This window comes from Pezoporus flaviventris, unplaced genomic scaffold (genome assembly GCF_033815535.1).
Source record: "Pezoporus flaviventris isolate CSIRO_AGI_PZ_B2104156 unplaced genomic scaffold, CSIRO_AGI_Pfla_v1 ptg000029l, whole genome shotgun sequence".
In the NCBI taxonomy this organism is placed as follows: Eukaryota; Metazoa; Chordata; class Aves; order Psittaciformes; family Psittacidae; genus Pezoporus; species Pezoporus flaviventris.
The window spans coordinates 4522360-4544070 of NW_026892577.1; the positions used below are offsets into that span (position 1 = coordinate 4522360).

The 21711-nt window shown below is 36.3% G+C and overlaps 1 protein-coding gene across 1 annotated transcript in view; it reads right to left on the minus strand.

The window, feature by feature from the left end:
- Positions 1 to 21711, minus strand: part of ATRNL1 (attractin like 1) — a 507305-nt gene that overhangs the window by 311372 nt on the left and 174222 nt on the right. The window contains exon 21 of the mRNA XM_061458665.1: positions 7549 to 7601. Coding sequence (XP_061314649.1) covers positions 7549 to 7601 — 53 coding nt within the window. The remainder of the gene's footprint in view (positions 1 to 7548; positions 7602 to 21711) is intronic.

Here is a 21711-nt window from a genome sequence, read left to right on the forward strand (position 1 = left end):
AACAGACACAGCACACTGCATATAAAGCAAAAGGATTCAGAAAATATTCAACCCTATGAAACCCAGCTCAACATACAGACAAAATAATTGTACATATGTAGATATTTGCATCAGTTTCCTTCACATTAAAAAACTGCTTCACATATGGGCTATAGTCTGATAAAAAGCAACGTATTTCTTCTGAATGAGTCTTCCAAGCCATCGAGTCTCTCACTCTTGCCTCATCCGGATTTTCAAAACTTAGAGTTCCATAAATAATCATAATTCATAGTGGCTTAAATTTTTATGTAATAGGTAAATTTATAGTAATTGGTATTTTACTCTAATACTACATCCTATGTTTGCAAGACAAATATAAACAATATAAAAAATAATTATACAACCTGTGGAACAGCCTCTCAGGTGATGAAGGCCTATAGGTCACACTTTCATTTGCATACATTACAAGGCATGTTTATCTATTATTTTCTTCTCCTTAGCCATTAGGAAGCTAGTTTATCCAGTGTAGTGGCATCTTGTTTTGACCTAGGAGCGGCATATCTAAATAAGTAGGCACTACAAGGACTTTGTCTACTTTGGCAAAAGTTATTAAATAGCATCAGTAAGGGGATGCCAATTAGTAAAGTCAGTGATACATCAGCAAAAGCTACCAGAGAAAGCAAACAATCTTCATTTAAAAGGGGGGGGGGGGGCGGTTAAACAAAGCAAATCCCCAATATTAAGTATGTACATACATGCAAATATTGTTCAATTCACAGCAAAGTCTGAAAATGATTGGCAGCAAAACTGTTTCTTTAGCCTGCCCAACAAAGCCGCAAAGCCAATCCAGCATTTGGCAAATGGGTACGCAGAGCCTGGGGTGAGACCATAATACTTAATTAGGAGTTTCAGATTCTTGGTGTGGTTATCGTTTTAATTCTCTGGAAGGCGACAGTTGGTTTGTTTATTTTAGACAGTTTGGTTATTTTAGCTTAGGGCAAAGACTCCATTTGTCTGTTGCTCTTTACGCGTTCTAAGTTGGTAGGTTTGTTGAGTCTAATCTTGTCTCAAACCATCCTAGAACTGTCTGATTTAAACTATAATCTGTTCCACAAGACTCTTTAAACACTAAGAAGATTTCTTTTTAAATAGAATTTATTTGTATAAGCCCATATATTGAAAAGAGAATGTGAGTCATTATTGTTACTGTATTGATAAATACCAAACACTGCTTCAGTCTGTATCAAAGTCAATCAGCATTAGACACAATTGGTGGAACTCGTTATTTTAAGTCAAGCATGAGAGTTTTACAGCTCCAATATGTATTTAGTTTAATGTTGTCCCAGAAAACATGAATTCTACAAGTCAGTATCAATGCATCTAACTGCTGCTATACATCTCACAACTACACTAAAATAAACACCTTTTTCATAGCTAAAATTTATTGTTTATATCCTTTAAGTTTCAACATAATTTTTAAAGATCTGGAAAATCTCCACTAACAGTTTTATTAAAATTGCTACTTGCTATTTATCTTCTAAAATACTCTCCTTGGAATGTTCTTGAGTTCAATTTTTCTCTAAGCATAGCAAGTCTGCCACCTAGTGCTTTATGGGTACCTGTAGTACACATTTTATTTGATATTATGTTTTTCTTAATTTCAATATAAGATGCCATGTTCTAAGTCCCTGAATGCATATACATGACATGTATGTTGGCCTGCACACACTCAGGGTCCTCAAAACTCACACTGTATTTTCTTACTGACAGGTTGCTTTACATGTTTCAACAGCTACTAGGCAATATTTGCATTCCTTGACTGGCACGCAACCATCTTATACTGTGCTCTTCGCTGTCCGATCTGAAAGTCCACAGCAATTTGAAAAGGAAAAACCTGTAATTTATTTGATAAAACACAAAATTAAAAACCAATACATTACATCAGTATAAGATGAGAAATATTAGGGAAGCCAGTGTGTCTTCAGCCCTGTGCAGCATTATACAGTCTCTTATTTGGAGGGGAGCACTGTCACACTGTGGTACCCCCAGCACTGGAGATAGGCACACTTTAGAATGGGCTCTGAGCTAATAGCTGCTGAGATTAACTTCTTAAGATCCAGGAACAACTCTTTCTTAGCAGCATCCTACATGTAAGAAAAGAGCTGAGAAATTATGAGGAAAAGGAAGCATAAAACAGATTTCAAGCGTCAGGGCTGGAGCATCACAGGAAGTGATTTATGGTAGATCCCAGTGCGCTACTCACAAACTGAGAGCATCCACAGCCAAGTTTCATCCAGATCCAGCACCCACCTGTCCCAAGGACTATTTTTTTTTGCAGAAGTTTTTTATGTCTACTTTTCCATGAAGATGAAGACCTCGGGTGCTGAAAGTTTCATTTACTGAAGTGTGCTGCCCTGCAACACCCTACTGCTGACTATTTTAAACGAGCAACCAATCTGAAGAACCAAACGGAGAAACTACTTGTTCCCTCTCTTCACTGCCGATAATAGTACCCAGGAATAATAAAAAATGCTTCTAAACATTATCTCTTAAAGGTAAAAGGGAATAAGAAACTGAAGTATTTAAATCCACATGCTTTTTTTTTCAACTATATTTTCATACCTGCTACTAGATTGGTCTTAGCTAGGAAATTTCTTAGTCGAATAGGCAACTCAAGTACTCATATGGGAATTCTAACAACTATGCAGGCAAACAATACAATTTACACTCACAGTACTGACTGGTTGTATGCTTTTGCATGTAGTGGTATTAGACTATCATTTGTACTTCTTGTTTGAAACACAGCATTGAAACCATGACACTCAATGTATGTAAAAGAAACATTTTGGAAAGACTCTAACCTTAGCAATATAGATATCTAAGAGTTTACAAAGAGAAGTATCACATCCTTTCAAAGCAAGTGGTTTTTAGCAAGCCTATAATTCACCCTCTGTATAGTAATAAACCATGACTTGTAAATTTAAACTCCCTTTTTCTCTAGAACACTGGTTTAGCTATTTCTCCATTTATGATTTAAAGCTTTGTGTCTGTATAACCCAGATCAAAATCACAGAAGTGGCATTTACCCCAGTGATTCCTTCCAATCAGTCTAAAACCATCTGTTTTGGCTGCATGTTTCTTTGCACCCAGGAGCACTGATTCCAAAAGCAATGTATTTCTAATGCTGATCTGGGAAGAACTAATCCAGCCATTTGGATGCATACTTTGCTATCTAGGTGTCACTGTTATACATCACACTGGCTGAGATATCAAAAAACAATAGCAACAACAGATACAAATGCATCTTGACAAAATGGTATATTTATGGTTTGTGTACATGCATAAGTCAGCTGCATAACCACCTCTGGCCTCCACTCAGAATTCATTTATACGGATTGAATTAGCTTCCAATCATTCACAGAAAGAATGGCTTTCTACAGAAAGGCCTTGGAATTCAGAGCCTCCCTACCAGAATTACAGAGAAAACACCCAGAAACAGACGTATATGCCACCTACAAGAATATCTACATGGACAAACAGAACTGTGGCTTTTAAATTTATGAAGCTTTCCTTTGTATTCATATCCTTCTTTTTATTATGTGTAAGAAAACTTTCATTAAATTTCCTCTGCTATTCCTAAGCAATGCACATCAAACACTTTTGAATCAAGAAATTCTTCCTCTGAGAAAGTTCCTGAGCTGCAAATTGTTGGAGGTAAAAAGAGAAACAGCACTGTTTGTTTGTCCATTTGCTATATTCTTTCCCTAGCATTCATATTCAGGCTCTACTGACAACGGGGTACTAGAATAGACAAGACTATAACACAGCTGCTCATGTATTCTTATGCATTCTACATTTTTCTAACTTTTATATCTATGAAGCTTTTTCTTATTCTCTTACTCAGAGAAGTTTGTTCTCTCTGCTTTTTCCATACAATGAATTCATGAAATAAAAATAGTTTTAATGGAATCAATGGGTGACAATTTTCACACATCCTAGATACTACACTATTGCACACACTAGTATGCATTTCCTACTCTACTTTTACTAAGTTTTGATAATTTAAAGTAGAAAAACTACTCACATCCAGTACTGTCATGCTTTCAAATGCTGTAATAGATTGAACCTGATGTTTAACAAACTGCTCCTGTTACCCCTATGACTTGATGGCTTCACTACTTTCTCTTTTGGTCTAGTATTTGTATTCAGAAGCCCCTGCAGTGTTGCAGTATGTTACTTCCTATATAAATCTCATTCTTTTTGATCATGCTAGACCTGTTTTCCCATGTTTTCATTTGTGCTGATTGACTTCTCCAATTACAACACAAGCCATGTACAGTATTAATATTCTGTTTACTCTCCTACATCGCTACAAAAAGAAACAAGGGAGAAGATAAAACGATCTGTCCTATCTCACTGGCTAACTCTGAGAGTTTACTTACTATCTTAAATTGACAGTCTATTGTTGTTAATACCAGTACCTACATCATCACCAGTCCATTCTGCTTCCTAGGCTTGAAGATGGCAGTAACAAGCAAGAGGGAGGAGAGGACTAGGCAAGAACTAGGTAAACTGGGCAGAGAGCTAAAAGAGAGGAAACCAGCTGAACTTTATAGGGAAGTGGGCATTCACAGTATCAGAAATTGCAGGAAGTTCCTCTAAGGCAACCAGCATTCTCAACTCGTATCCTGCTGTTAAAGAGGAATTGATGTCATCCAATATCAGACAAAAGTTGGACATACCCTCAAGACTGGAGCACCTCCCGTATGAAGACAGGCTGAGAAAGTTGGGGCTGTTCAGCCTGGAGAAGAGAAGGCTGCATGGAGACCTCATAGCAGCCTTCCAATGCCTGAAGGGGGCCTATAGGGATGCTGGAGAGGGACTCTTCATTAGGGACTGTAGTGATAGGACAAGGGGTAACGGGTTAAAACTTAAACAGGGGAAGTTTAGATTGGATATAAGGAGGAAATTCTTTCCTGTTAGGGTGGTGAGGCACTGGAAGAGGTTGCCCAGGGAGGTTGTGAATGCTCCATCCCTGGCAGTGTTCAAGACCAGGTTGGATGAGGCCTTGGGTGGCATGGTTTAGTGTGAGGTGTCCCTGCCCATGGCAGAAGGGCTGGAACTTGATGATCTTAAGGTCCTTTCCAACCCTAACGATTCTATGATTCTATGACTTAACTCTAAGGTTCTGGTTAAGGAAAGCACTCCACTTTGGGGCAGTATTTCCATAAGTGAAAAAAAAACAAAAATATAAAATTTGAACACTTAAAATGGTAATTTTGAGGATGTCTAAATTCAGGCACATGGCTAAAAGCTTTCCTGAAGAAAATCCCAACCATAGAGCAAATTACAAGTTGTATTCCTATTTTTGTATCATTCTCTGATTTTTGATTCTGAGTCAGAGAAACAAATGTGCCTAGAATTTTTCTCATAACCTGACACTGCTCATAAGTATACGGAATGTGTTTATGCTCCGTATTTTTCTCCCTCCTGAGCAATAACTATTCCTGTAAAAGTAAGAAAATTCTTCACTTCGAGGAGAAGTAGCAGTAGAAGTGCCTGAAGAGAAAGTTTCTTACAGAGTACTGAAATAAACACGGAAAAATACCAACCAATGTCATATTTTCTTATAGTCCATGGGACAGCCATATTTTAAAATACATCTGTAGATAAGGAATGGGAACATCTCTTTGTGACAGATATATATTTTCATACATGATTTAGCAGGTAATGGATGGTGCTGATAAGCAATTGTCATTGAAATCTGAGGTCAGTCAGTTATCCACAAATTAGCAGTTTCCCATTATGGTGCGTCAGTCACCAAATGCAAGAAATAAAGAACTCAATTATTTTGAATTAGCACAGGCTCCTTATCACCTCCAGATAAAGTAACTCTGAAAATCATTTCTATATCCTATTTTAAATGATTAAAAGTATTAAAAGAAGATTTATCATTCCAAGACAACAAGATCTTCAAACTATTTTGAAATCTGACAGAAGACAAATAATAATAGTGAGTGAAGGGTGAAAGGGTATCTTGAATATAGCTCAATTTGTCTCCAACATGATTTATAGAGCCAACCTGCAACATGATAGCAAAAAAATAAGTTTTTCTCAGAGGTGCCTGAGATCCACAAATCTCATTATTGTCATTTCTTTTCCACCTCTCAAATTTAATAACATTTATTTTTAAAGGACAAAATAAATATTGATACACATATCAAAAAGCATATATGGCACTCTCTTCATAGCATGAGCTTCTTGGGTACCCATTATCTAGCTTTAAATCTACAAGATTTATAAAATTCCTAGATAAAATTTTAATTCCTCTGAATACTGAAAATTGTTTTAAAACAAGAAAAAATTCTTATGCAACAAATAACAAATTAAATTTAATTTACTGATCAACAGTACCTTTAGAACACAGTTTTAAGGAGTATTCAAGTTTAAAGAAGTCCATTGGAACCTAACCTGCCTGTGAGAACAAAAAAAAAAACAACCAACCAACCCACACCATGTTTCTTTAATGCCTGGCAAGAACAGTAAATGTTTTAGGCCCAGATGTATGTCAGCATCTGTAATGTAGCATGTGTCTGGTTTGCTCTGTAAAACATACCTTGCAGATGCAAATCATTTAAGGTAGAAAAGAAATATTAGTAAAGAAACAAAACATACGTTTATTAGGTAAATGATGCCTTAAAGAGATCCTAAATCGAAGCTTCTGTGTATATTCTACAATGTAATGGTAAAAGACCAAAACTCAGAATGAATGATATAAATATATTCAGAGATATGTATTTGTGCAAATTTAAATTTCAGGCAGGGATGATGTTAGGATGCTACAGAAAAACTGATCCAATTGTCAGACATTGAGCAGGTATGTGGAAAAGTTACAAAAGGTAAAATAGTGTTCTCCAATATTCCATATGTTTTTATGATGATTAAACTTACTATTTAGCATCGATACTGGCACAACAAAATTGGCACAGCTCACTAAGGGATTTCTGTGCATGGGTAATATGCATCCTCATCCCTTCAGGTCTTTCAATATAACTACGAAAATGTAATGCTTTAAAGTAACTTTGCCAGAGGCACCTTCTGTACAACAATAGGAACATGGAGACAAGACAGTATCATTTTATGGTACCCTGGAGAGCAGCTGTCTAGCATGTTGCTGGGAGAAAGACTGCCTAACTATTCAAAACATCCCCAGAAAGCAGCACTGCTTAGCATCTTTGCACTTCCCCACCACTAATTCTGCCTCATGAACAATGATACAAGCACTTACCCCTTTCATTCACATGTCAAGGTACAGAGAATAACCTAATGGCTTGGTCATTCCCTCTAACCTAGGCATAAGGAATCAGCTTCAAGTAGACTTTAACTTTCATGCTGGTGGATAAAGTAACAGAGAAGCCCAGTGGAGCATTTTACTTTTCAGTCCCAATATCAACATGCCCAACTTCAGAAAATCTTAAGAAAAATACTTTGGTTTTCTAAGGAAATGAAATTATCACATAATATATAAAAAGCATTTAGGTACTGAACATTAAAAATAAAAGTACTCACAGTAGCATGTTCCCCTAAGTGGATTTCCAAGATACCTATTTTCAGAGTCACAGCTGCAGGGGGAAAAAAGACAAAACCAAACATTCCCATTAAATATGGTACAGTCTTAACAAAAATGCAGCTAGAATATTTATTCCAAATAGCATGAGTTTCATTACCAGTAGCACAGTTACATGAAAATAAGAAGTATTTGATAGAGTTTGGAATTAGGGTGTGCTACTTTCCAGAGACACCTCTCCTTATAAAAGAATCCCAGAGTCACTAGGCTCCTGAATAAGGCACTTACTTATTCAAGTGATGTGCTTAAAGTTGGTGCCTAATGTAGGACTTACTATAGGTGGTATGTCTCCACTAATGAACAGGCAGACAGACAGGGAGGCCAAGCACTGTATCCCTCACTATTCATGCCACTTCAATGACACCCTACTCCTTTGGCTGGTTTTGATCTGTCCCTCTCCAAGACAGCAGCTGAGCATCCATCAGGGGGATCATTGACTGCAGACAGTGTCCCCAAATACATCTCCCTCTAACATGCACAGTTCTGAAACACAATGAGACCTGGCTTTGCACTCTCAGTCACCTTCCACACCTTTTCACACCATCCCTTCAGCAATGGAACATATGTTTTCCATTTCCAGCCACACAAACACCGCTCTGGTAGGCTGCAATACCTCCATATTATTTCCAACTCTTCCAAAATATCCCTAAGCACAAAATGACAGTTACACTTTCACAGCACCACAAAGAACCAAGAGGTGACCCAAAACTATCTGCTGTAGAGATCTAGTCCTAAGCTATGTAGCTGCAACTATGACAACTGGCTCCCGAGCCAGTAATTGCAGCTATATCTGTAGCACTGTAAGCACAGCAGTCTGTCAGTTACTTAGCTTCTCTAAACTTCAGACGCAATTGCTTCCTTCATCAACCATCCAGGGCAGTAGGTGAGATTTAGACTGAATACAATGTACTGATGCTGCTGACAAAATGTGTGCATGTAGGAGCTGGAGATACATCTTTCTTATTGATAAGATATACAGTCATTTTCAGAGGCATGAAATACCCTATAGGATTTCAAAGTGATCAAATTGAGTCACACCAAATTTCTCTAAAAATGCCAAGTACCTTGATAGAAAATGATTATTCTGCTTTTGATTTTCTTGGCTATTCCTCAGAAGTCTCCAGCAAGATTATAATTTTCTATTAAATACACAGAATGATTCCTAAAACAAAGAGAAAGCTTATCACTGCCTATTAAATTAAATATAAATATTTTCCCAGAGGAAATCTGGCTCATTTAATAGCTTGGACTAAATCTTCATTATTTTAAGAAATTTAAATTGCAATGAGATTTTTTTTGATGTTATTTTACTTGCAATGTTTAAAATACTTTCTAATTTAGATGCCACATTTAGATTTAACTAGTTGTAGACTGTAGAATAATGTTTGTATTTCTGTTGGTTTCTTCAGTAGTTTCCAACTGATAATTCTTAATATGCTATTAAAAAATAGGCAGAGAATCTCCTTGACCCTTGCTCACTCCGGGTCTCAGGACAGCGTGAGAACTCTTCACAAGATCAACTCTAAAGAAATGCAACATTTTTTTAACAGAGATACACTTTGGCAGCAACCCCAAGAAACCAAAAAACTCTCAACTCTAACTGCAGCGCACACTTTGTGCTCTTGTCCACACAGACACACTGGCCCTACAGTCCTTTCTACAGAATTTAGAAGTAGGACTGATGCTCAAGTATCTCTCTTGCATGTATAAAGGAAACAAAAAAATAATCTCAAGTAATAATATTAGTCTGCTGACATGCTTTTTTCTAAACGTCACAAAACACTAAATTCTTCAAAGAACAGCTCACTACTTAAAACAGATTAGGCTTGTAAAATTAGACTTGAGTGTATGGAAGTGTCTTTAGGTTGGCAAATTTGAAAGAAGGAGCTTAAGGGAAAAGGATCGCTTTTGAATGAAGAGTTTAAAAGAAATTCCTTTTCTTGTCAGTAAGACTGTCACATAAATGAGAGAGTACATCATGTAATGAATAACAACTTGATAGATAGTACTGTAAGAGGAATATTTTTTTCCCTTTTTAATTGTTTCAAAGGCAAAGTAGAATATTAAATATAGGCAGTATTCAGAATATGCTGGGGTTTTATACACAAACACAAATATGTTTTATACAAATAACTGTGTATTCAGAGACTAAAGAAGATGGCAAGAAACTTACCCTGCTGCTTACTGAAAGGCATGATTTATGTATGAAATGGAAGAGCAATGCCCGACCACCACTGGCAACAAGCTGTGAAACCTTCCCTCAGGACAGACTAAACAAATTCTGCTGTGAACTCTTGCTGGCCACAGCATCCACCTGTGATGATTTGATACAGGGTCTAAAAGAAGCTTGCTTTGCTCCTAACACAAACCAGGCCGTTCTTTTTTTTATCTTTATTTAAATCTTTAAAATCTTTCTTTAAAAAAAAGAATGTTGTTTCCATACAGCTTCCCTTGTCCATTCAGCTGCCTCTCTAATCAGATGAAGCCATCTCCTGTGGATCAATAATTACCAGAACCTAGCGATTTCCAGCATCACATATACCTTTCTGGGTTTTTCATTTCTATTACCGGAAAAACACATGAATACATAAAATAAAAATCTCTATAAAATCTGTTTAAAGCATCACAGGTTTCACTACTTAAAAGAATGCACAAAAGAATGGTTAATACAAAAATTACTAGGTAAGGAATATTTTACAATATACAAGTATTCATAAGTATTCATTCAAATCCAAATAATTACTAATTCTCTGACAATTATAGAAGTGACCTTCAAGATTCTGGAAGAGAAAATGGCAATGCAATTTTACAGCCAGCATTTCAGTTGCTTCAGCACAATGCGTGATGAAATTATAAAATAAAAACAGTGAATTACACCACAGCACAGTATTTATATGTATTATCATATCTATTGTACTTTCTGTATTGGGAGCCTCACAGAAGTCATTGTACTCAAGGACCTAGTGATTTTGGAATGCAGATGCACTGATTGCCTTGTTTGCCTGGCTCAGGAAGCCCATTTGTGAGCATGGGTAAGGGAAGGTGTTCGACAGCCCTAAGCCAGCCTGTGCCCTGTGCTAGTGGGTGTTATCAAAGAACCTTCCAGCTTATCAGGAGAAGATACATGTTTTTGTTTCTACACAAGACAGAAGGCACCAGGGTATGGGGAGGGAGAAGGCACCTCCCCACGGACAGGATCTGTACAGCACACCAGGAGAAAATCCATGCTGGGTCCATCCAGTACTGGATGCACATGAGGTTCACAGCAACTGATGGGGCACAAGATTCACCTGACAGCTGTATTCCTCTTTTTATTCCATTTTATTAAAACAGCCAGTTTATTATGCCATTTGTTGCCAGTTGTTACTGAGATACAGAAAGAACCCTGAGCCATCTCTTTCACTTCCTCAGTGCAGAACACCTTCATAATGTATATTAGGAATAGCATGAGGTCGAGTTCTTAGTAGTTAGAGAACTACTTACCTTAATTCAAATTAAAATTGCCACTTAAAAACTTAGTTTTCAGTGAAATAAAAAGATGAAACTAATAGGATTAGGAATACATCTAAAATTATTCACATGAGAACATATGCTAGGCTCTGAATAAATTTAGCATTGTCTTTTAATCCTATCCCATTTCATTAAGCATATGTATTGCTCTGCATTAGTCACTAATTATGGTTCCAATTACAAAATTTCCTGTTCTCTGGATTGTTTCCTTATGAGCTTTACTCATTGTAGTAATTTTTGCAGCTTTTCCAAAAGCCACCACACATTTGACCATATGTGAAGCATAATATATGCCTAGTATCTGCGAAATGGGAGCCACACTCCTTATTTTATGTGCCATAGGGCTATGATCATTTGCTTTAAGTGGTGATAATGAATGAGCAGTTCCACTCTGGCATGACTCCAAAGACACAACTCCCATTTACAAGGACAAATGGAGGAAGGCTCCTCCCAGGTTAGATACAAATTCTATGGTTTGTTCCAATACAAAAGTACTCAATTCATCAAGGTCCCTGACCTTCTGATGGCCTGCTATTAGCAGTTACTCCCCAACCTCTCCCTCAATTATCCTCTCAAAACTGAACCATTTTCTTTCACTTTCCTTTTCTCCACAGATTTCCTGGAAGCTAAAAATAAAAGTTATAGACAAATGCATTAAAAATCACCCACTTCTCTCATGTTTATGATGAAGTGATTGATAATTTCTGGCTTTCTCTTTAAATACCACAAATTTCTCCAAAAGTCCACACACATCTACAAGATTCACAGATTTGGGCTTATTATAATGAATGAATTAAAGGCTTTTTTGTAAGAGAGTTTACAAATAACCCTCTGTACACCTTCAAGCTTCTCACCTAAAGAAAACTGTCAGAATGTAATACCAACCTATACCTACAGCTTTATAGACTATCAAACACCATATGGAAATCTTATAACAGTTCATCTAACCTTTCATCATGAAGACAGGATTCTTTTGTAGTTCTGTTGCCACCACTGATAGGTAAACCTTTTCCTCCAATTCAGTTCCAAGCAAAGGAAAAGAGAAACAGAGAAAGAGTAATCTACGGCTGGTATTTCCTCCAGCTGAGTCTGACTTTAATGCCAAACTCCTAGGAAAGACAAAAATGTACATCAGACCACTCCAAAAGACAATATTCTTTCATTCAACTGATTCCCTGCTGAAGCAGTTGTATCCTGTTCTTGGCTCAGGCAATCTTGTCAACTATATTCAGTAAATATTTATGACCCTTACCTCACATTTTGTCCTTGCAAATGAACACAGACCACTTCCACAGAGTCTGGGGAAGAACTGTCATCATTCTGATCTACAACTTGTCATAAATGGGCCTGAGATTTTACCTAGGTTCTCAGAATTGCACCTACAAGAGGTTCCTGATAAATAAAGACTAATGGACTTAGCAGACCTTGGCCCTGACTGGTGCCTTGCCCCAGCTTTTAGAGGAGTCAGAATATCTTTTAGGACTACTGTTCAATTTCTGCTCAACCCTATTCTAGCCTTTACTTCTCCTTCTGTTCCCTTATCTCCCCTATCTAGCCAATGGTCTTGCTTCTGCTGTCCTCCATTACCAATTTCTGCATCTGATCTTGCCCCAGCTCCTAATCTTGCACAACAGGCTCCTGTGTTTGTTCTACCTGTATGATGTTACGGGGTTTTTGACTAGTGGAATACTATTTAACATAACTTGTTTACCTGGGACACCTCATAACCAAAGCTCAAACAGTTTTTGTAAAGCTAAACTTAAGGTTTCTCTAGTAACATGGTTAGGCCTGTGGCATCATAAGTGGGCTACGAAGCATTACAACATGCTATACTACTACATACTCAGCATTAAAAATACATCCATGGTGCTATGACTGCAGCTTTTGCAGATACTTACAAGATAGCTGATGAACCTTTACTAATTGGTGTAGCACCACTTAGCTCAGCACAGATTCACTCGCAGGTATTTACCCTCCTTGTTAATTACCCCTTCTTGAAAGTCATGCAAGGTTTCCTATTTGAAAAGTAGCGCTCCAGCAATGAGAAAATGAGCTGAGGTATATGGTTAACTACAGTAAATAACTGTAACTGGCTAATTCATAACGTTTTGGAAGCGATGCCATAGAAACTACAGATTTTCAGCTCAAGAGTTGTGACTTGTAGATAAAAGCATAAACCTCAGATGTTCTTGGGTTGTTAACAGGTCCAGAAGAGTGAGTGACTGATGCATCCCAATTCACACTCATACCTGGACGCAAGAGGACAAAATCCCCAGATCTTTACTTCAGCCTACTTGGTTTCAATACCTTTTCAACTGAACTGCCAAAGAACAGCCACATCTTCTAACCACTCACAACACTTAAACAGATATTGCCAAAAGCAATGACAGCAAGCAACTGGAAGCAGCAGAGTTATGCTACACCAGCCTGTTTCATATATTGGGAGTTCTGGCATGTTTAAAAGAATCAGAAGCAGCATCATTCTCCCACAGAAGTGCAAGACTCAAACGTCATCACTGAGCTCAGATGATGTATTTACTGAAAAATAGGTACTGTCAGCAAAGTTAATCAGTTTTGAGATTTTCAGAGAACAGGTTTCTTTAATTGCTAAGTTTTATTCTGTTTTTATCCCACTACCATAATCTTTATTTTGCTGCAGTGAAATACACAAATTAATAATCTATAAATGAAAATATATCCCCCTTATACTTAAGGGTCCCCTTCTTGACTGTATTGACATTGCACTGTATTGTCCCAATATTCTCATTAATATTGAAGTACGTGAACAGTTCTCTCATTTTTGTTTGAGCTGCAATAAGGCATCTCTGGTTCTAATGTAAAAATTGGACACTTTCACTCTTCTCAGTGCCAAGATCCTTCCAGTCATGAGCAACCTTTCTGCTTTAGATACAAAAAATTATCAGCCTACCTCTTAAGATAATGACAACCTAAAAAGGGTAAAAGGTACTAGGATTTATGTTTCCAGTTAGGACTTTTTAATACTGTGGGGAAATGATTTGTTTCTTCTTGTAAGTGCATATAACGATGTCTTGAGACTATGTTTTTTTTTCCTGTAGATTTATTTGTTCCTTCTTCATACAACTCATGAAAAAGGCCTAGGTCAGCAATGCTTACGGCTTTTTTAATCTAGGCTGATCGCGCTGAAAAAAAACAAAAACCTACAACATTCTATCTTCATGAGAAAATCTTCCATTTCCAGATTTCCCTCATGTTATCCAAATCCTTCTACTCTGCAAGTTCAAGAATAATTCATATTATAGGGGTTTTAATATACTTTGAAGCAATGATATTTCAAGTCACTAAATACACTGGACTACAGGACAAAATAAACTAACAGGTGACAAACTTATCAATTATATAATTATGAGGAATTAGTTAATGGATAAAATGAGATTTTCTAATTAGATTATATTTACATCTCTTCTTCTACACAAGGGTTAAGTAACCTACAGCCACCATTTGGATTAAAAACTGTCGTTAATCTCCATGAATCAGAGAGCAAATGCAATGCACATGCCAATGATTTGATGCTGCTCACTCTGAACCAAGAAGAAAATCTCATGTCCATGGACTTCCCCTTTACCTCTAGCACTTTCCCTTCTCTATGAATGACCACATTTTTGGTAGTGATGCACTCAAACTTTTGTAAATGTGAAAGGGTGAACTTGGACAGCAAACTTCCCTCCTATCAGAAACTGTTCTTTCAGACTGGGGAGGGGAAATACGAACATTTCTTCTCTCACATTTTGACCTATTTCAGATATTTCTCCAGCCCTTATAAAGTAAATGTTAGAAATACCCCAGAGTGCTCAAAGTAAGACGCTATGTTTACACTGAACAGAACCGCATCTCCAAAAAATATTGGCATTGTTTTCTCAACTATTTCCTTTAGCTAGAAGAATTACATTGAAGTAACAGTAAAATAATCATCTGCAGTTTATGAATACTTATTACTGCTTAAACTGAAATGCAGCTCCTGCCAAATAATTACTTTGCAGAAATCAGTGAACAGTTAAAAAAATTTACGTTTCATTCTTTTAAAAGATCAATACTGACGACATGTTAAGTGTTAACATCAACAATAGACTGCTCACAAATCCGCACCCCAAAGCATAAGCAGTTTGAAAACAGCTTTTTCTGAACTCATTGTTAATACAAAGTTCTCCTCAGTAGAACTCTGATTTTATTTTCACTAAGATTTCCTGGAAAAAAATATTCTTATAATCATGAAAACAAGAAGTCCAGGTCTTCGGTTCAAATCACTAAATTCTTTCCTTCCTATTTCCAAATCTCACTGTTCAAATAGCACTGTTAACTGCCTTTTAAAAATCCACATTCACCCGTATGAACTCTTCTGACAGTAATTTCAACATGAAACTAAAAATAAATACAAAGAACATAGGGAAAGATTTCTTTCACATGATTGTCTCTCATGCTATCCACTGCAGGTGATGTTCTGGGAATTTCCAAGGGTGTGTGTATGTTTTTCTTACTTAGAAACCAGTCCTCAAAAAGAGCAGGAGAAACAGCACTTCAACATCACATATTCGACAGGCCCTACTATTCATCACTGACTTGTAAAAATATACTATTAATAAGTGTGTTTGCAGAAAAGTATATTTAAGTATTCAACACCTTACGTCTTGTTTTAAGAAAACGTGCATTAATATGGCTGGTTTACTATTGATTATTTGAGATCAGTCACTGATGGAAATGATTAAAAAAGATATTCAGTGACAATCTTAATGCAGAAAGTTCAATGCCACAGTATTAGAGTGCTACAAAGTTATCATGTCTTTAGATTTTACGTCACTTTCAAGATTTTGGGGCATTTTTTGTTTGGTTGATTTTGTTGCTTGTTTTAAAACAAACCCGAAACTTAGATAAGACAACCAAGGTTTCTTTAATTTTGAGAAAATATAAATAAAAGGCAATTTAAGAAATATGTATTTGAGGATGCCATGCATACACTAATTTCCAGAAGATGATATAAGGACAGACAAGCTACTTTTTCTACTTCAAGTTGTGTAAGGTAACTTTGATCATTTTCTTGACATTTAAGCCTACAATTTAATCACAAAATAGCAATTAATACTTTCCAAAAAATGATAAATTCCACTAAACCAGAACAAAAAATGTTGCTTCAGAAGCAAAGTGCATGACCCATTTGGGAGCGGAGACTGCAGCTTAGAGATGCCCAAATGCTGCTTAAGTATTGAACATTCAATAATACGGAATGCAAAATAAAGACAGGTATGAATAAAGCAGAATGTCCTGATATTCTCTAGGCTGTCAGCTACACAGTATTAGGGAGTTTCATAAAATAGTGATGTCTAAGTTGTTCCTCTACCTGCAACAACAACTTCTACAGTGTTAATGACATGTTGTAATATGAACAACAGCATAAATATTACAGAGGTTTAAGCGTAATATGTAGTGCAGCTGCCAAGATGTAATTCCTACTTTTAGGGAGGCAAACCTCAAGGTATTACATGATATTATCAAATAACTTCCAATATTCTTAGACAACTGAGGAGTTTGACTAGATATTGAGAAAGCACATCCAGAATATTTACTTATTTGTTTCCTGTGGTATTGAAAGCAATTGTCAAAGACTCATAGCTCCTCCTTGAACAACAATTAACGTTGAGCTAAGCGAACTAAAATAACTGCAAGTGACCCATGAGAGAGCGATCGTTTGAAACCTAACACAGAGGTCTTCAATACCATATTTTTTTCCACCAGACCATTTCAGTATCTATAAATCTATCCAATATGCTGTTCTGATAAGCTCTTTTCCTGCCTAAAGTAAAGCATTTTCTTTACTTCACCCCTGCACAGCAAAGTCTATTAAATTAATCCCTTATTGCCTACCATTGTTCCATCATAACCATGTCTGGTCTCTACTTGTCCTTTTTAATATCTAGGATATCAAACACAGCTAACCTGCCCCATCTTTTGTTTGACTTTATTAAAAAAGATACCAGTCCAAGAGATAAAGAACAATCTATTAAGAACAGGACATGTCAAAGAGTATAGGTGGTTGGAGAAACTATGAAGATAAATACACATATGATTTTCTCTGATCCCTTTCCTATGAAGAGCCCCAACCTCCATTACTCCATTATAGCACATAATCTTGTGAATTTCCTGGAGCAGAGATGACACTGATACTTCTTTATGAAGTGCCAAACAAGTGGAAATAAATATTACTATGTTGCAACAATACTACATTTGCCAACACTTTTAGTCTTGGCTGACCCTTCTTATCTGCCTTTTAAGAAGAAGAAAGTAATTGCTGTGAAAAACAAAAGAAAAGTTAACTAAAATGATGCTATAGCCTCATGGCTGGATACTTTCATAACACGAGTCCTCATCTGTCAGTCTTGATCTGTTCAAACTCAGTTTATGTTGGTTTTGACTTGCAGGCTGCAGAGGACTCCCATGAACAGCAATGCTTGCTCCTGTGCGAGTACAGCACAAAACAGAGCCTTTAACTCTCTAAGTAATCCCAATGACTTCCCAAAGGGAAACTCACAGAATAAAACATTTTTCAAACGCACAAAATCTCACCCTGAATAATGACAGAATGAGAAAGAAGAAAAATAAGAGAGAGATTTAGCTACTGCAAGAGCTCTGGAGCTCTGGTGAGATAACTTACAAAGGATGAGAAAATTCTTGCATCCTGCCTGGGAGTAATTGGGAAAGTCAAAACTTACACTCCTCAGAAACCTATTGTATCATCCCAGCCTATGTACCTCAAAGGCCCAATCCCCCTACAAAGAGGATGTAAGACTTTAGCTGGACTTCTGATTAGTAATCGATCTCCTGTATTTTGCAAGCATCACACTAGATGCTAGGACTAGTTATTGGTAGAATTACCTGAGATGTATGTATCACACTTCAGTTATCCTATGGGAAAGAAGGGGCTTTCTTTTGCTTTATGGGCTATGCTCAGGGTGACAAACCTGTCCAAATAGTTTTGCACCTCAAAATGTAGCACCTCTCCATAGGTATCTGAGCAGCCCAAGATGTGTCTTTTTGATTTTTTAAAGTTTTCAGTGCAAAATCTGCTATGCATTAAAAATAAAACCTAAATAACAGCTACTGAAAAAAATGAAATGGAATGATAAATAGGCAAACTTTCAGAATAGAGTCCTAAAGAAACCCACTGGGTGACCTGAACTATGTTACTTCCAAAGCACCATGCTAACCAAAACAGCCATGCTTACAGTTAAAAAACCTGAGAGCTGATTATTATTTACTATTTTTAACTAAATATTCTACTGAAAATAATATTAACTTGCTAACAATGAGACAGACTTTTGATCAAAGACTTTATTTATGCAAAGAATCACTTTGCCTCTGTGTGATAGCAAAAGAAAAGAGAAAAATGCTGTAGCAGAATGCTTTACTGCATCCCTGGGACTGATGAAAGTGGTAGATTCAGGGCAAAAAATCAGGATTACAGAGTACTGAAATTTAGTAAACTAGGACCTTTCTTGACGTCAGAGAAAAATAAAGAGAACCCAGGAGGCATACAAAAACCCTGTTTAGTAATCCAAACATACAGCAGAGGTGGGATATTACTGATGCAGAGATTGTGTGGGAACAGTTACGGCATAATCCCTTCACAAGTCTCTATTTCACCAGCCTTGAGCATTTCTATTTTCTATCCATCATTTCCTGACTGTCTGTTGGTTTGCTTCTTAACTCAAGCCTGAATAGGATAATAGGCTACAATTACATTAACCGCCTTTCATCACAGTTTGAATTAAATTTGTTCTGCGTGCCAGCATGAAAATCTGTCCCAAATCATTTTGCTTAAGTCGAAGAATAATAACCTTCCTCAGTCCAATACTTTTTGAGCCAATGGTTTTAATATTGTCAAAATTTCCCTTTTTTTTTTTAACTGAGAGATAATATAAAAAATAGTACTTAAGAGGAAAACTTTAGTTACCGTTTTTCTGCTTATTTAATATTTTTCATTACAAGCGTGATTTTGAAGATTATTTAAAATACAATCTTATCCTCAGTCGTTCTCATGTTCCTAAAGTCTTGTTTCTCGTTCATTTTCAGATGGGGTTTTAATTTATGCAAAATTAATACTATAACATTATCTACAAATTAGAAATGCAAAATATTTTAATGTCACTTGAAACACAGTGTTGGTGACTGAAATGGTCCATCATGAAAGAAAAACAAGCACTTGTCACATTTTTCCATAAATAACTGAAAGAAATCAACTGAGAGCACGGTGGAGAAATGCACTCAGAAGTGAATGCTCTTTTGGGAAGATGAGAGTGGAAAAACTCCAAAGAGTACACTTTACAATTATTTTATGTTTGCAGAGCACCCTGATGCATCATAGCAAACATTTCATTCTTGGATCAAATCTAAAGGTTTAATCTTAAAATTCTCTAGTGACCATCATGAGACAGGCTTAAAAAAAAAAAAAAAAAGGCATCTCCTGTACTGCAATTTTAAGCTTTCCACCTCCTTTCTTTCAGCTTTCTTCTGTTTGTTTGGTATTCCCTTTTGGATTTTTATTTTTAAAGGAAATATAACCAAAACGACTCTGTGATTTCAATGTCCTACTTCAAAAGTGGCTTTGCAGACGTGTCTTAAGGAAATCTTAGTAATCAGGCTTGGATTCTGGAAGAAAGAAGCATAGCTTTCTGAAGGAATATTAAGGAATATTCCTGACTTCTAGCTATGATAGAATCTCCAGAAGAAAATACTCACACAATGTTACCTGGTAGTTTTCACTACAGTGTGTTAATGCAGTATATGACAATCTACTCTATCGTAAGTAGGCAGAAAATCGTATACCACATACTACTTAGAAACACAAAGCTGGATATATCTGATGTATAGCTCGATATACTCACTATGGAGGAAGATGTATCAGAGTAATATTTAAGTTGTACTATCCAATGCTAGGCCTGCATTTAACTGGAAAAATTTAATTGGAACTTCTATCACATTTATAACAAAGTCATGTTAGTCACCATTTCCTTTCATCCTCTTTCCCCAGTGAAAGAGCTACTGTTTGCAGAACTTTAACTATAGTTTATTTTAAGGTTAGTACTTAAATGAAATCTGAAATGCATAAAATTTCATATGATACAAACAAAGACATTTCTAGATCACAGAAATTAAACATTAAAGGTAAAAACAGAGGACAGGTATAGAGTATGCAAGGGATCAAATATTTCAACTAGAAGAATCAACATGCTCTAGCAGAACAACTAAGTCTTAATGTGCAATATTATCTTAACTTTAACTTCATAGAAATACTTAAGAACATTAAGCAGAAGATGAAAACCAGGCAGATACAATTCTACAAAAGCAGAGAAAGCTCTAATCAAAGCTTCCAAAGGGTAAATGTCAAACCATTTATTAAATCATGTAGTTAACTATGTTCCAAAAAAGCAACTATTTTCCAAAAAGGCAAGAACAAAAGCCACAAACTAATGGTATAGGAGAGGTTTCATGAAAGTCAATGGGAAAAAGACAAAAGCATTAAGAAAAAAAAAGCAACATAATGAAGTTTTATCTTTTTTCTACCCTAAAAGCGGGATTGGAAAATGCATTTGATTTTACACGTCAAAGTCATCTGGTTTAAAACACCGCAGGAAAAAGGTGAAAAAATCCTTAAGTATAATTTAACATTAAATGCATTCTCTTAAAAAAAAAAAAAAGTAAAAAAAAAAAAGTTAGCATATCTCCCCAAAAAAAAGGAATTTACAGAATTCCCTCTTCTGAATCTTAAAAGTGTATTATTTTAGGTGGACAGCACTGAACACCAACAAAGTTGTTCTTCTGTTTAGATGTGCTGTTACCTCTTCTATTCATAGAGAGGAAGCAATCTCTCTGTTCAACATGAAGGATTGATTTACATACTTTTTCATTTCTTAGAACCATCATTTGGCCCCTTCATTGTTCCTTCACCTCGAAAAAACCTTACCTTTACAAAGTCCAGAAAACAACAAGAGAAGGAAAATGAATGTAGATAAGCAAAGTATCAAGAGGGATGGGAATAACTCTGTAAACTAGTTCTGTGAAACTCTTGCTGCTATACTGTATGTGGCAATTTACAATTAGCCTCCCAAGAGCAGGAGAAAGTAATAGTAAACCATGTTCCCCAATTCACACCACAACAGGGAAATACTCCCTCTTAAATTTAAGTAACAAGATGCTATTGTGTATTTAAATATTTATCTGAATCAGGGCCCAAATCTGTGATTAAATCAAGACTATACATAAGAAAGGATAAAGTGACCTCAACAAGAACAGGATTAGAAAGTCATTTTGAAGCATCTGCTAAAAAGTAATTGCTGCCCTCATCTGCTTCCAGATCTTGTAAGAACTCATTTCCAGGACAATTTTTTTTAACTTAAACTTCATTATGAAATCTGATTTAGTAAATCTCTTTTAGCACATCTGATTGCTTCTTTACCCTTTTAATTCTTACCACTTCACTGTAAGCAGCACAACAACTTCTCTTCCAGGACTGTGTGACGCTTTGGACATGTTTCTGGGATCTGGCAATCCCACTGCTCTCCCTTTGG